A 16553-nucleotide genomic window follows, 5' to 3' on the forward strand; every position below is an offset into this window, starting at 1 on the left:
TTGCACTCCAGCCTGGGCGACAAGAGTGAAACTTTGTCTCAAAAATAAAAAATAAAAATGACTCTAACAAGTCTGCTACAGATGCCTCTCATTTTCAGTCCACTGGCTTGGGACATCACATACCTAGGCCCCAGTGGAGCTAACTAACCTGGGGAAACATGGAAAGTGTCCTTTTTCCTAAGTCACAAAGACACTGGCTTCTGGTTACATGAATATAAAAGCATGTATTAAATAAGGTCAAAAATTCAAACAATTATCACCCACATTTAGGCCCCCAAAGACCCATTAGCTCAATGATCTAGATTTTTTAGGAAACAGTCCTGCTTGACTTTCCTTCTACTTTTGAATACACCTGGTTCCTGTATCTTCCATTTGTATTTATTCTGTTTAATCAATACTCATGCCAGCTTTATACCCTCTCTATGAACAAGGTGACAATTAGCCTTATGGATCATTTCTCATGGGCTGACCAGATCCAAACAAGTAAATTCAGCAGAAAACAAAATTGTCCTTATTCGCTGTTGTTTCAGGCAGGTGACTAACTCCAAGAATGGCTTGCTCGCTCTCGTGCTCTCTCTCTCTCTCTCTCTCTCTTTTTGAGATGGTGTCTCACTCTATCACCCAGGCTGGAGTACACTGGTGTGATCTCAGCTCACTGCAATTTCTGCCTCCCAGGTTCAAGCAATTCTCCTGCGTCAGCCCGAGTAGCTGGGACTACAGGTGCCTGCCACCACACCCAGCTAAGGTTTGTATTTTAAGTAGAGATGGGGTTTCTCCATGTTGGCCAGGCTGGTCTCAAACTCTTGACCTCAAGTGATCCAGCTGCCTCAGCCTCCCAAAGTGCCGTGACTACAGGCTTGAGCCACCACACTCGGCTGAAGACAAGCTTTTTCATTAGACAAATACTACAGTGCATAAAATTTAAGTCATACCCAAATTCAAGAGAAACAGTATCAGGAAAATTCCACAAACCCTACTGTAAACGGCATCTTTTACCTAATACCCTAAAATGCGAACCATTTCTCTAAGTGTTTCTCTAGGAATCATGATACAGATTCAAAAGAGTGAGGCCTGGTCAATTCTTAGCCTGACAGGTCTCCCAGGGGTAGTTGCTAAGGCCCTTGTGAGAGGAGGCTTGTAAGAGGCTGCCAGGATGGGAATTACTTTCATCAGTGGTCAGCTCCAGAAGCTGCCATCATATCCAGCCTGTCCTCCCTGGTGGGGACCAAAGCCAACAAGCCAGGCCCAAGCCCTCCAGTCTCCACATAGAATCCAGCAAGTCCAGGGACAGGGGAGAAGACAGAGCTGACCAGGGTGGCAGACCATGGCCTGAGGGCTGTGGCATTTGAGGCAGGCATTAAAGACTGCAAAAATATTGAGAGGCAAAAATCAGAGGTAAAGCCAGAGGAGCAAAGGCAGGAAGATGGGAACAGAGAGCAAAGTATAAACAGAGTCGCTGGATTAGAGCAGGAAGGGCTGAGAAGTAGCAGCTGAACATAAGGGCTTGGCAAAAGGCTGGAACCTGCAAGGGCCAGGGTTCACATGCCACACCAAGGAGCTGGCACCTTCTCCTGTGATGCTGAGCAGGGAGCCCTGAGGGTCGCGGAAAAGTTGCCTTGAAGATGGGTTTTCAGAAGTCTCCGCCATCCTGCAAATCACACAGCCTGACCGTGTGCGGGGGACGACACGCATCCAATTCAATGAGCAGGCAACTGTTGGGTCTCCACAGCCCATCATGCTTCTTCCTGTCTCTCAACCAAAGTGACAGCCGCAGAAGTGTTCCGCAGCATCTGCGGGTCCTAACGATCAGGTTTCACTCATTCTAAACCAACCGATCCGGGAAAAGAATGGTCAGGGGTTCTTCAGTGAGCGACACGGCTTTCTTTTTCAGAAGATTTCTCTTCTGAGAAAATCCGAGAGAGACAAACCAACACCAAAAAGAATTAAAAAGTAATGGTGTTTGTTTAACGGTTAGGATGGAAATAGATTTATGTTCCAAAAACCAAATGAATAAGGCTGTGCACTACTCAATATCCTGACCCAGGAGGGTTTCTTTCCTTCAACTAAAAATAGATGCAATTTTCAGTGTCACACAAGTCAAGGCAGCTCAGGAGTAGATTAATCCTTCTAAATGAAAGGTCAGCCTGCAGGGAGGCTGTGGGGAAAGGCTCTGCACATACCCCGTCTGCAGGAGCGCAGACCGGGATAACCTTTTTAGGGGCAATTCGGCAATACTGATCAAATCTCCAAATGTGCTCATCCTTTGACCCAGCAATTCTACTCCTGGGAATCTACTTTACAGAGGGACTTCCCTAAGTGTGTGTGTCTTCTTTATTTATTTATACATATGCTATATATCATAAGCCCTGTAGACGAACGTTTCCTGCATCACCATTAGCAGTGAGGAAAAAAGTGGCAACCACATAGGTGGTCATCAACAGAGGGCGAGTTAAAGAAGTACAGTCTATCTAGATGACAGGGTTGTGCCCAGCAACCGAAAGAGTAAGGCAAATATTACATAAAATGAAGCAAAAAGATCTGATGAATAATTAAATAATGTGAGTGTATGTGTGTGGGGGATATAAATGCATTTTTTAAGTTCAGCAATATAGAACCAGACGGTTGATAGTAGTTCTACTTATTTTTTTTTTTTTTTTTTTTGAGACGGAGTTTCGCTCTTGTTACCCAGGCTGGAGTGCAATGGCGCGATCTTGGCTCACCATAAACTCTGCCTCCTGGGTTCAGGCAATTCTCCTGCCTCAGCCTCCTGAGTAGCTGGCATTACAGGCACGCGCCACCATGCCCAGCTAATTTTGTGTATTTTTAGTAGAGAAGGGGTTTCACCATGTTGACCAGGATGGTCTCGATCTCTTGACCTTGTGATTCACCCACCTCGGCCTCCCAAAGTGCTGGGATTACAGGTTTGAGCCACCGCGCCCGGCCCAACAGTAGTTCTCCTTTTAAATAAGAGATTCGCTTGAAGCAAGAGCAGGAAGGAGGGCAACACAAGCTCTGCACTTTAAAGTTTCTACAATCTTGGCCTCTTTTATTAATATTTTTACATCTTCAGAAGTATGCATAACTCATATTAATAATTTTTAAAAGATGAAATCTAGAAAAGTAAAGTCAAATCAATGAGCTTGGGGATCTCAGATGAAGTCTGAAGCTTTTTAAATGTACATACTTATTTTTTTTTAGAGAGATGGGGGTCTCACTACATTGCCCAGGCTGGATTCAAACTCCTGGGTTCAAGCAATCCCCCCACCTCAGCCTCCCAAGAAGCTGGGACTACTGTGGGGGACTTGTCCTGGCACCTGCAACTTTCTGTTAGGCATGTGCCCAACAAAATCTGAAGCTGTTAATCCTACCAGGGTATAAGGTTCTCTCGCTACTGGATCATAGTCTCGGGTCAGAGACCTGTTCATGGCAATCCCAGGCACCTGCCCTAGGATGAGGCATAGCAGGGACTTGAGGAATGCTGGCTGGATGAATGGATGCAGGGCAGGAAAGTACAGTTCATTCGTCTGTGTTCACAGAGTTCTAGAAGCAGCTCTGGATGGTTGTCCATTCCCTAGCATCAGCAACATGAGATGAGCAAATGGGGCTTGGAACCACGGGCCTGGGACTTCCATCTTGACACTTACTAAGTGTGAATGTAACTTGCTCACCTTCCCCAACCATGGAGAGATGGGGCTGTCCTGATTCAGGCAGAGGCATCTTCCAGCTCTAACTGGCTGAGAACAGAATGCTCTGGGGGGAGATTTCACTGGCATGGAAGACTCTAGGCCACAGAAGGCTGGAGAAGGTACGACTGAAGGGGAGAGAGGCTTGGGCCTGGCAAGCTAGAATGGGGGTGTTTTAGGGGGCATGGAGAATTCCTGCAGAGCTCTAAACCCTGGAAGCAGATGAGGGCAATGAGAATTTGGATAAATCACTTTAGTTCTCCTAGTTAATTTCGCTCATCTAAACACAGAAATGACATTATGGGCTTTTCAGAATTGCTGTAAGATTTAAGTGAAGTAACCCATGTACCCAGCACAGGACAGCAGTCGGAGAACTCCTCTCACACCTGACTCCTGGGACTATGGGTCCCAGGGTGGCCATTGTTCTGTTCTGGGCCACTTGCCGGAGCAATCGACAGCCCAGGTGGACACCATGCAGGGCCTGCAATGCGGCCAAAACTCGCCTGGAATCAGCAACTTTTTAGCCCACAGAAAATCACTTGGCCTATATAATTATAAGCTCCCGTTTCTTCATCTGGCCACCGTTGCCATCCCTTGAGATGAAGCGAACCTCAATCTCGGCCCTCACGCTGCCACCGTCTGTATTCTCCTAGTAAGCAATTCCCCTATACTGTGCTTCTTGTTTCTTGGTATCGAATTCAGATTTGGAGTTGCTGGGATTCACTTTCACTCTGGACTCTCCACTGCCACCCCTGGCCCCACGGCCCCTCCCTGGTTGAGGTGCAGCCCTCTCTGCAAGTCACCTAGTGCTGGGGCAGGAAAGATTCCATATGCAGAGTGCAGTGCACACACCAGCGTTCACAGGAGTCAGGAAACAGGGACTCTGTACTCACTGGCTCACTTTATGGTACAGCTTAGCAATGCCCTGGTGGGTCCAATCCTTCCCAAGGGTAGGCAAAATGTGGCCAAGAGTATCCGATCTAAATGAAGAGAAAAAGAGAAAAATAAAGTTAAAATCCCATTCAGATTCATCACACCATTCAGACCTCATTTAAAAAAAAAAAAAGAAAGAAAAGAAAACACACACAAACTAGACCCATGACTTTCTTTCTGGATAGAAAGCCCAAGTCATCAAAGTTGATGCTGACAGAGGGACATGGTAATCCACAGAAGGACACCTCTAGTCTGATCACGCATCAAGGCGCCTGGCTTGCTCAATCAAAGGGAAAAGGCCATTCCAAAAGGGCGTTCTTCAGAAGCCCGGACAGAAGCAACCAGGTCAGAGAGACAATACCCCAGAGGGACACAACCACCAAGCCCTGAACACAATGGCTGACACCAAGGAGCTAAAACCACAAGAGCAGCTCCAACTGCACCAGAAGTGGGACTGTGCAAGTCCCATGCAGGGAGCAGAAGTGCCAACACCAGGCCCGGTGGCCCCACGGTGAAGCAAAGAAATCCACCATGGCCCCCAAGTCAGCAGGACCTACCTGGTGATCGTCCCATCAATATCAGAAATGATGACTTTATCGTCCCAGTTCCACAGATAGATGGTGCCCTCACAGCGGCAGGTGCCTTGGTACTGCGTGGTGACGCTGAAAACCACGTCATTGGGGCCATTCTTCAACTTCAAGCTTTTCTGAAAAAACACGAACCATTAATATTTGTCTGCTTGAGGAAAAGGCCCTGATTGATGGGCATTTGGCTTCTGTTCCATGAGAAGCAGGATAAGGCTTTAAAAGCAAGTCACTGTCCTGGACCCTTGTATAATTCTTTCTCCTCCCTTCCTTGTTCTGGTTCTTTCTGGGGCTGGACAGGCAAAATGAATCCTCGGCTCTCTCAGGCTCCCTTATGATGCAACGTGCCTGCTTGCTACAGAGGTGTTCTACTTCCCAGGATGGTGCTAATTCAATTCAGTATTTTCAGATTAGAGTCATCGGCCAGGGTGAAATGATGGGCTCTATGGCATAATCAATCACAGGCCACACTTAGCACTCCATGACTAAATAGGAAGGTCATGGTTCAGGGAGACGAATTTAAGCCTAGTGTGAAAATACATTTCCCTAGGTAACCATGTTTTTCAATGATGATTATACTGACACAAACTGGAAAAAGAGAAGTCTCAGTTACCAGTCGTGCCTCCTATCCAAAAGAATATAGTCTAGACCCAAATAAATTACACCAAATTCAAAACGTAAAGTGATTTTTGAGCAGTGTTGAGTCTCTGGGCCGGGACTCCTGGTGCACACCAGCTGGTGGTTCAGACCCGCAGGCTGCCTGACTGCAGGTGTGCCCAGTGTCGCCAGGGGAGCCATGAGTTGCACAGAGACTCCCAGGCTGCAGGGTCCCACACGTGGCCTAAGTGGCTGTCTGGGCCTGTCCCTTATCATTTCCTAGTTAACACCCTCACACCTGAGCCAGGCTCCCCACTAACTCTTAAGAGAAATGTGGAAGACCTGACACAAAGGCGCTCACTGGCCATGACCAGCAGGATCCAAGAAAGGGCTTTTAATTAAAACTGATCTCACACACACAGAAAAAAAAAGGATGCCATGACCAGACGGTCCTCCTGGTTACCCGAAATTCTCTAAATTCTATCACAACTGCTTGATTTCCACGAATTTAAGTGATGCATTTGGGTTAACAAACATCTCTCTTGAAGCAAAAACACGCTCAGGTGATTTTCAAGTCTGTCAGTGATTGACACCTCAGGATGAATTAGCTCCACCAGGCTGCCTTCCTCCTAACTCTAGTAAAGATCCTCCAGGGCCGGCCAGCAAAAGAAGACAAAAGGGAAGGTCACGCTGGGGACCCAGCCTGGATAGTGCTTGAGTTGGGCTGGAAACATCGGGCACCCAGCTGAGGGGCTGTAGGCCCGTCGGGATGAAAGGTGACAGGAAGTAGAAGTGAGGGGCACACCCCAACCATCGCACAGCCTGAGGAGTCTGCAGAAACCTCACATGCTTACAACACAGCTGCGTCAAGCCTGGGAGACTCACAAGCTGCTCGGAAGTCAGCCGGAGAGTCTTCTTGTAGCTGACGTTAGGCAGAAGCGGGAGGTGGCCTGCATTTGACGGCTTGGCAGCTGCACGCTCCTCATCACTGGAGGATGATTCATGCTTTACCCTGGAACACAAAGTGATGTCATCACCAATTAGAAAATGCATCTGGGTAGCCATGAAAAATGCGTCAGCCCTGGATCGATGACTAAGTCAATCCAGTCTCTCCTGAGTCCCGTCTCTTGGGTGGTCATTTACCATAAGAAGTTAAATTTATCAGTGAACTCTCACTACGTCCCCATTCATGCATCTCTCGCATTACACATGTGGGGGCTGCCTCTCCTCCTTCACTTGCCTATTGATGAACTACTATCACTATTTTAAGCCAACAGGTTCCTATTCATGACAAGCCGGGTTAAACTCCCTGTTGGCCTAGGAAGACGCTGTCTTCTCTATCTCTGATCTCTTCCTGAGACTGCAGACCAAGCGCTACCAGTCCAAGTTTCTACCAGTCCAAACTCATCCGTCAGTTCCCTGTATAAAGCTCACCAAATATACAACTCCAAGCAATGAGGGCCTTTCTAGGACTTACAGACAGGTGCCAGTGAAAGCAAGGAAGACTCACCAATTCTCCCCTCCAGGATCCCCCAGTGGCTCATCCCATGAGCAAGGAATACACCTGATTTCCCTGCTCAGAATACACAGGTCAGTGCCCCAACTCTTCTAGACTTTTTTGTTTAGTGGGGAGCTGGGAGGTGCAGGGTGGGAATCAGGCTCGTTTTCTTTAAATAGCTCACATAAAGCATATCTCTAGTTAGCTGTTCACTCAATGAAAATCATGCTACGACATAATCCCCAACCCAGTAGTATTAGCTCTGCCTCCCAGGACCACTATCTTTGAAAATGCCTCAATGCTATATGAAGTGCTTAGTAAATGCCTTTCACTAAATGGAAAAGGCTGAGTGGCCCTAAAGCAGCACATCCCAAGCCCTCCGGTATTTTGCCTTCCTACAAAGCTTCCAGCTCAGCACCTTCCTCTAGGCAACGTTAGCGTATACACAGCTCTAGCTTATTTTTTTAAGTCTTTATTTTTTATTTTTCTACTGACATATTAATTGTAGATATTTATGGGGTGCATGTAATATTTTGATAAATGCATGTATTTGCATATGTCAAACTATCATGCATACCCTGATCAAATCAGGGTCATTAGCATATCTGTCACCCCAAACAGAGATCATTTCTTTGTGTTGGGAATATTCCAAATCTTCTCTTCCAGCTATTTGGAAATGTATAAAGTACTGCTAACTATAGTCATTTTACTGTGCTATCAAATGCTAGAACTTCTTCCTTTCATCTAACTGTATGTTTGTACCCATTAACCAACCTACCTTCATCCTCCTCTCCCCCTTACCCTTCCCAGCCTCTGGTAACCACCATTCTACTCTCTACCTCCTTGAGATCAACGTTTATAGCTCTCCATATTTGTCTTTCCGTGCCTGGCTTATTTCACCTGACATAATGGCCTCCAGTTCCACCCACGTTGCCACAAACGATCGGATTCCTGCCTTTTCAAGTCTGAACAGTACTCCGTTGTGTACAGGTATCACATTTTCTTCATCCATTTATCCACTGATGAGGTTGGATCCACACTTCAATTCCTGTGAATCGTGCTGTGATAACCACGGAGGTGCAGGTGTCCCTTTGACATTCTGATTTCCCTTCCTTTGGATAAACAGTCAGTAGCGGGATTGCTGGATTGTACAGTAGTTCTATTTTTAGTTTTCTAAGAAATCTCCATACTGTTTTCCATAACAGCTGTACTAATTCACATTCCCACCAACAGTGTTTGAGAGATCCCTTCTCTCAACATCCCTGCGAGCATGTGTTACTTTTTGTCTTTTTGATCACAGCCATTCTAACTGGGCTGAGATGCTGTCTCACTGTGGTTTTGATTTGCACTTTCCTGATTAGTGATGTTAAGTGAATGGGACTACATCACACTCAACAGCTACTGCCCAACTAAGGAAACAGCAGAGCGAAGAGATGACCTTTTAAACGGGAGAAAATATGTGCAAACTCCGCATCCGACAAGGGGCTGATACCCAGAATGTACAAAGAACTCAAACAACTCAACAGCAGAAAAACAAACAATCCCATTTAAAAGTGGACAAAGGAAATGTCACAGGACACACCAGTGTGCGTCTTATCTTTTCATCTCAATAAACTCTCTCCTCTCAGTGCTAACTTCCTCTCATCCTACCACCCTGGTCCCACACCCTTGCCTCCCTTAAGATCTCCTCTGCAACCTACAGCTTTCTGACCCCGTAAGCGTTCATTTAAGAAGTGATCTCCAGCCTTGCAACATGGCAAAACCCATCTCTAGAAAAAATACAAAAATTAGCTGGGTGTGGTGGGATGTCCCTGTAGTCCCAGCTACCTGGAAGGCTGAGGCAAAAGAATCACTTGAACTCGGGAGGTGAAGGTTGCAGTGAGTCAAGATTGCGCCACTGCACTCCAACCTGGGCGACAGAGTAAGACCTTGTCTCAAAAAAGAAAAAAAGATCCCTACAACTCAATACTGCCCACTACTGGGGAGATGTGAAGGAGGACAGTGTCCCACAGCGCCCCCACTTCTGTGTTTCTACCACACTTGTGCAGAGACATGGCTCTTTCCAGTCCTAGAATGAGCAGACCCTCCCTAAGATCTGCTCCCCGGGCCCCAGGAGAGAGAGGTCTGTGGGCTTTGGGCTGGGGGCCAGCAGCTCATTCAATCAACACTCAAGCGTACCACGCCAGGCATCAATGACACGGCAAACAACCTGTTCCCACTCGTGCAGAGTTTGTGACTAAACAATCACAACACAGAAACCTGGGCTGAAGACAAAGATTTGGAGATTCCTGAGACAGAGCCCTGGGGAACAGGCCATGGGAACAGGAGTCTGTGCTGTAGGAGAATGGAGCATCCACTAGAATGATGGTTGGTCTGTGGCAGAGGTAAGCTACTCGTGGATGGAACAATCCCATGACAATGGGGGCTGATTCTGACTCTTGGTAGAATGGAGATGGCACAGCGGTTAGACTCTGAAAAACACAGGTTTCCAGCCTCTGATAACTTCGGGCTGTATCACCTTGGAGAAATCTTATTTCTTTTTTGTTGTTGTTCTTTTTTTGAGACAGAGTCTCACTGTCGCCCAGGCTGGAGTGCAGTGGTGCGATCTCAGCTCACTGCAACCTCCACCTCTCAGGTTCAAGAGAGCCTCCTGAGTAGCTGGGGCTACAGGCGTGCGCCACCACACCCAGCTAATTTTTGTATTTTTAGTAGACACGGGGTTTCAACATGTTGGCCGGGATTACCTTGATCTCTTGACCTCATCATCTGCCCACCTTGGCCTCCCAAAGTGCTGGGAAATCTCCTATGCAACCTACAGCTTTCTGACCCCATAAGCATTCATTAAGAAGTGAGGACTTCTTTATGTCTAAATGCAGAGGAACAACTGAATCACACCCACCCAAAACTTCAGGATGCAGGCAAGTAAGAGACTGGAGACACCTGGACTGGAAGACGGGGACATAAGCCCCAGCAAAGGCCTCATCCGAGAGGATACCTCCCTGGGCCTCAGCAGGCTCATCTGTAAAATGACCCGATCCGACCAAAGTCCCTTCCAGTTCTGACATCTACAGATCCTATGAAAATGCTTGTTCTTCTGAACCAACAACCTGGAGGTTTTCAGATGGGGTATATGTGGTCCTAGAGACAGTACAGGCTGGCAAATGCTGCTGGGGACGGGGCGGGCAGATTTCCTTGTCAAGCAGAAGAAGAATGAGGCTACAGGGCCCTCATTGAATGGGAAAATGTTTATGTTCCAACCAAACAGTTTGGAGTGAAATGAGATCCAAATGTGAAGCAAAGCTCTTGGTGACAACAGATTGATGTGTACCTCTGCCGGCGGGATGAGGAGGCAAGGCGGAATAGCTGTGATTTCCATCTGCTGCTTTGAAAAAAAAGAAAAGCCACTAAATTCGTGCAGCATGCCATGTTTGAAGGAACACAGAAAGGAAAACACAGATACAAAGACTAAAATGCGAGATGTGCAGTTGGCTGTTGGTGGTTTCGGCTTGGGACAAGTACACGGTCATTTGTGGCTGCCACGTCCCAGATCGCACCACCCTGCACAGAAGAAAATGCCTCCTGTTCAGAAGCCCCCACCCCATCCCTTACAATGGCTCATTAAATGTTGCTTGCTTTACAGGATCTGCAAGAAGCAACAAAACAAAACAAAAGGGCTCATGTCACTCGAAAATGTGTGCACAGAAGAGTAGCTGTGAACATCTAAGTTAGCACTTGTCACTGTGCGCGTTTCAAACGGTATTTTAATTATTTGTACAGTGGCAAGCTGTTTGCTCAATTACGGATCTTCAGGGACTGTTCTGTCAATTGAGTCTGTCAATTAGGAAAACATTCCGACACTTTTTTTTTTTTAGTCAACTGCATGACTCTAATAAGGAGACTCGAAGTCTGAGATGCAAGTATAAATTAAAAGGTTTACATTTTTCAAGAGAACCTTTTACTCTTTTCAAAATCTGAGTTCTTTTTCATGAGTCGATTCTCAGTTCTTCAGGTTTGGTAAGGAACCATAGCGTGACTCACTCAGAATGGCGGATGGTCCAGCTGTTTGTATTTGACGGGGAAAAGCATTTTTGCCCACATTTCAATATGGTGGTATCGGACAGTGAGAAAATCCATGACACCCCAAGTAAGCCGTAAGAGCTGAGATTCCAACTTGGGAAGAGCTGCGGAAGTGTCTCACTGCTCTCCCCACTCTCCTGGGGTCCTATCTGCTATGGCTAAAAGGGGTAAGAGAAGGGGTTAGAGCAGAGATGGCACCAGCGATGCCACTGTGCCTTCTGTATACGGGACCCTTTTAGTGGCTATCCTCCTCCCTCCCTTGTAAACCGGACTCTCTGACCCTGAGGCCCATCTTCCCCTAGGTTTAAGACTGGCTGTATTAGTCCGTTCTCACACTCCTATGAAGAAATACCCAAGACTGCATAATTTATAAAGGAAAGAGGTATTAATTGACTCACAGTTCCACATGGCTGGGGAGGCCCCAGGAAACTTACGACCATGGCAGAAGGCAAAGGAAAAGTAGGCACCTTCCTCACAGAGCAGCAGGATGCGGGGGTGCAAGGGGGGGAAATGCCAGACGCTTGTAAAACCATCAGATCGCGTGAGAACTCACTCACTATCACAGAACAGTAGCATGGGGAAAACTGCCCCCGTGATCCAATTCCCTCCACCTGGTCCCTCCCTTGACACATGGGGATTATGGGGGTTACAATTTGCAGTGACATTCAGGTGGGGAAACAGAACCAAAGCTTATCATTCTTCCCCCCAGCCCTCCCAAATCTCATGTCTTTTCACATTTCAAAACCAATCATGCCTTCCCAACAGTCCCCCAAAGTCTTAACTCATTTCAGCATTAACTCAGAGTCCACAGTCCAACGTCTCATCTGAGACAAGTCCCTTCTGCCTATGAGCCAGTAAAATCAAACACAAGTGAGTTACTTCCTAGATACAATGGGGTTACAGGCATAGGGTAAATACACCTGTTCCAATGGGACAAACCAGCCAAAACGAAAGGGCTACAAGCCCCATGCAAGTGTAAAATCCAATAGGGTAGTCATCAAACCTTAAATTTCCAAAATGATCTCCTTTGACTCCATGTCTCAAATCCAGGTCACGCTGATGCAAGAGGCAGACTCCCACAGCCTTGGCCACTGGGCAGAGGGCAGGATGGATTTGGCAGACATCTTGCCTTCAGCCCACAATGTCTATTTTAAAACACTTGAAACTGTATGGTTTGAGACTGAACTTGTGTCCTCCAGGTGACCGCAGAGCCGCCTCCCCAATTGGTTTCTCTACTCTGGATCATTTTCTCACGAAGTTGATGCAAAGACCCAGTGAGATGGGGTCTGCCACGTCGGTGTTATTTTTAACCCTATGTTTCACAGATGGAGATGCTGAAGACCATACTGAAGGCTGTTAGACAAGGTCCCTGCTCTACATCCTGCTCTGTGCTACCTCTTGTGTTTAGAAACTATTGCTGAGACAGAGACAGTTCCTAAAATGAATTCCATGAAAGCGGGGCATTTCTAGTGAAGTTATTAAAGTTGGTTTAAATTGATGAGGGCACACAGTTTGGCATCTTTGTGTGTCTCTTACGGGGTAACGTGCCTCCCAGGCAGCTTCCAGGCCAGCTCCATCCCAGCCTGTCTGGCCACTGATAGTAACACTGGTGCCTCTGCTCAGATGCGTCAGGGAGCTCGCCTGAGATCCAATGGTTACCAAGGAGCAAAGCTGGGATTCCAAACCAGACCTGACTGACTCCAAAATTGGCTGCTTTCACTGCAGCTTGTGGAGTAAACAACCATTTATTTTTTAAAGTCTGGTTGACTCCATCCTCAACACACCTGCCCTCTCCCTTCCAAGCGCACTCACAGCCAAACTCAGAATTCCCAGCTGGGAAACATCAGTACCCTGGTGCCTTTCCATTCTTTCTTGTTCCTGCAAAGCACAGACCAATGGCAGGTCAGGGGAAAGGCCCAGGGGACACCACTGGGGAAACGGAACGGTTTCCCTTCAAGAGCATCCCTAGCGAGAGCAAGCCAGGCCGTTCAGAGTCACATTCAAACTCACTCCTACCAGGTCCCGCACACTCGTCTCTAGCCCGTCCTTCTCCACAGAGAACAGTAAAGAAATCAGATCGTTTCCTACCTGCCTCCCATGTGGGTTTCTGTTTGTAGCAAAGAATCCTAGAAGTAAAATTGTTTAAGATACAGAGCCATGGCCAGGAGCCAGAGAATAGAAACCCACGCCTGCCTCTCCCATAAATCAACAACACATGGAGAAAACCTCAGCGGTTTAGCAACGCCTTGGAAATGCCTACTCTGTGGGGCACTGGCTTGGCCTCCAAGATTAAAAAATGAGTAAGACGTGGATCTGGCCCCAATTAATCTGTTAGCACTTTCTGTCTGCTAAATAAGAAATGGAATCCTGGATTTCTTAAGCATGGAAACACTGTAAACATGAAGTAATCAGTAAAAGATGGTATAGTGCAAATCGGTCCATGTCGGTATATAATACCACTGTCATAACTAGTGTATAACGGGACTGTCTTCAGGGCAGAGTCACCTCCAATCCCATACAAAGAGATAAACCTGAAGACAAAACACCTGATCAGAAATCACAAATACTGATCAGTATCATCCAAATCCACCTCTCCTATGCTAAGCGAACATGAATCCATATTAAAAGTATCAACATCAGTCCTGGTCAGTATTTAAACTGTAGAGAAAGGCAAGCTCCTTCCGAAGGGAAGCTTATTTCCATGTTAGTGTTAGGGCTATTGCTCATGATTGTCATCACTGTCGTTATTGCCACGGTTATTGTCATTACCGTCATCACCGTCATCTGTGTATAAAGGACTATTGCCTACCAGGACCATGAGAAATGCTCCAGTTATATTATCTCACTTAAGCCTCACATTTATTTTACAAACTGGCTACCTAAGGGAGCAATTCCATCCATTTTGCTTATGGGAAAACCACGTTAAATAAACCGCTCCAGGTCACCAAGTGAGTCACAGAGCCGGAGCTGGAGCCATGCGGTGAACCTGTCTGCATCCAGGCAGCATGTTCCACCAACTCGGATGTGGAAAGGGGCTGCACATCCCAGGAAGCCTCCTACTGCACCTGGTGGCCATGCCGAGCTGCGGCGGTTGCTCTCCGGTGCTATGGCCCTTGCCAACCAAGCACTGCTCTGGCTTGCTTTCCTGGAGAAGGAGAAAAGAAAGAGTCACAGAAGTACCATGGAGAAGGGGCTTGCAGGCAGGTGTTTTCCCATGGGCTTCCTTAAGGCAGGAGCCCTGAAGGTAGACCCTTCCCCAGTGAGGCCCACCCCAGGAATCGCCCTGGGAGGCTCTGCCGGTTTCTGTCGGTGGTCCTGATCACTCCTTTGCTAAGAAGTATACAATCAAACGGACAAATATCTTTGACAGAAGTGAATCTGTTATCCGTAAGCGTTTGTGGCACCAAACCAAACTCCATCATCACTGTAGCTTATGCAAATGCTTGATCAAGGGCTGCTTGGATTCCGGGGGCCTTTCAAAATATTTTCTTGTAATTTTTGATAGAAATTGCTGAAAATATTTTCATACCATATTTTGCTTGGGGAAGATGTGAGAGCATTTTCTTCTTTTCCAGGATCACATACTCTTAACAGAAAATCCTCCCTTGGTGTACTTGGATTTCTAAGAGAACACCTGGGCCCCGTCCCACTTCTCTTGCTTATAAACTTTGGACAAGTCACTTAACTTCGCTTTCTCATCTGGGAAATGGGTGATGTTCTCCGTCTCCTAACTCTGCTATGAAGATTGAAGGAGACGCTGTGTCTGAAACACAGGGCCAGGCACACAGCAGGCAGAGGAGGAGGGAGATGGGCACTGGGCCCCAGACAGAAGAGACCAGAGAGAAATGCCAAGGGACGGAGAGTCAATGACTGACTCTCTTTATCTGTGCTTGTTTGCTCAGGAGACAGGTTAACGATTTCTACTACGGTCCTTTAATAAAGAAGATGAACAATACAAACAATTAGTAGGGTGACTGTCTTAACATATGATTAGCATGAACTAATTTCAAATATTCTTTAGGCTTTTTTATAGGCACACAAATAATTGATATAACATGTCCAGCTATGTTCTGTTGATTGAGCCATGTAACAGAACCGCCACTATTAGCAATTTTTTCTTAGGCTACTTCCCAAATATGTATCTAAGTGAAATAAGTATATTTCAGATTTGCAAAGAAATATTTCATTTCATAACTGTTCCTTACTTCACTTAATTCAAACTGGAGAGAATGTGGATATTCTACAAAGAAGTGGCTGAAATATACTTCCACCTTAAATTCTGGAGCATTGTTCTCTAGTAAGAAAACTAGAGAGTCCCTTTATGCTTTAAGTCCTTTAGTATAAAGCATGTATATTTGCACTCATGCGTCTGTAGCCCTTAGAGATCAGTCAAACTGACAAATAGAACTCAGATATGCTAACAGAAGGTGTCAAAGAACAATTATATCTTGATAAAACTCTTCCAGCAAACGTTCTCCCTTTCAACTAATGGCATAAAGAGAGTTCATGGAGGAGGTTTCTCTTATGATTAAAACCACCAACTTGACTGTTGGTTGAGCAATCAGCGTGCCTTCTACTTTCCTTGAGTGATCAGCGTGCCTTCAACAAATATTTGCCAAACCCCTACTCTGGGCCCAATATGGGCACCAGGAACACCAAAGTGATCAGGGCCATATATGGTCTCTGCCTCACGGAGTTTTGGGTCTAGACAGAAAGGAAAGGCTCACCAAATAGTCACACTAGTAATTACATAATTATAAACTGTGACTAAATGTATGGAGAAAAAGTTGACAGGCAGAGGACAGCAGACCAGACTCATCTGCAGAGAAAGGGCTACTGGATCTGCCAGTTAACTAAGCGAAGCAGGGGCGAGGGGCCCACAGAACACTGCATAATGAAAACAGCATGTGCAAAGGCTCCAGGGTAGAAGGTACCTTCAGCCATGGAAGCCAAAGCACAGACAGCAGAGGAAAACAGCAAAGATGAGCCTAAAGAGGCAGGCAGGGGCTAGAACACACAAGCGCCATAGGCCGTGGTAAGGACACCAGCCTTCATTATAAGAACCCCGGGGAACCACAATAAGGCTTTAAGTGAGGAGCAACATATGTGGGAGCAGCCCCCTAAAGAGACCAATACATCCGCAGTGCAGAAGATGAAGAAGAGAGGGTAAGGATGGCTGCA

At 46.5% G+C, this 16553-nt stretch overlaps 1 protein-coding gene across 50 annotated transcripts in view; it reads right to left on the reverse strand.

The window, feature by feature from the left end:
• The window catches only part of LPIN1 (lipin 1), a 160451-nt gene that overhangs the window by 17694 nt on the left and 126204 nt on the right, over positions 1–16553 (reverse strand). For 34 of the 50 annotated variants that reach the window (XM_078348477.1, XM_008981120.5, XM_078348474.1 and 31 more), the window contains 4 exons: positions 14438–14517; positions 6683–6809; positions 5174–5322; positions 4577–4663 (listed from right to left, as the gene is read on the reverse strand). In XM_078348477.1, the coding sequence (XP_078204603.1) occupies positions 4577–4663; positions 5174–5322; positions 6683–6809; positions 14438–14517 (443 nt within the window). Of the gene's footprint in view, positions 1–4576; positions 4664–5173; positions 5323–6643; positions 6810–14437; positions 14518–16553 lie in introns of all 50 variants that reach the window. The other 16 variants (XM_078348459.1, XM_078348456.1, XM_078348455.1 and 13 more) reach the window with 1 other exon arrangement.

The sequence above is a fragment of the Callithrix jacchus genome, chromosome 14 (genome assembly GCF_049354715.1).
Source record: "Callithrix jacchus isolate 240 chromosome 14, calJac240_pri, whole genome shotgun sequence".
Classification (NCBI taxonomy): Eukaryota; Metazoa; Chordata; class Mammalia; order Primates; family Cebidae; genus Callithrix; species Callithrix jacchus.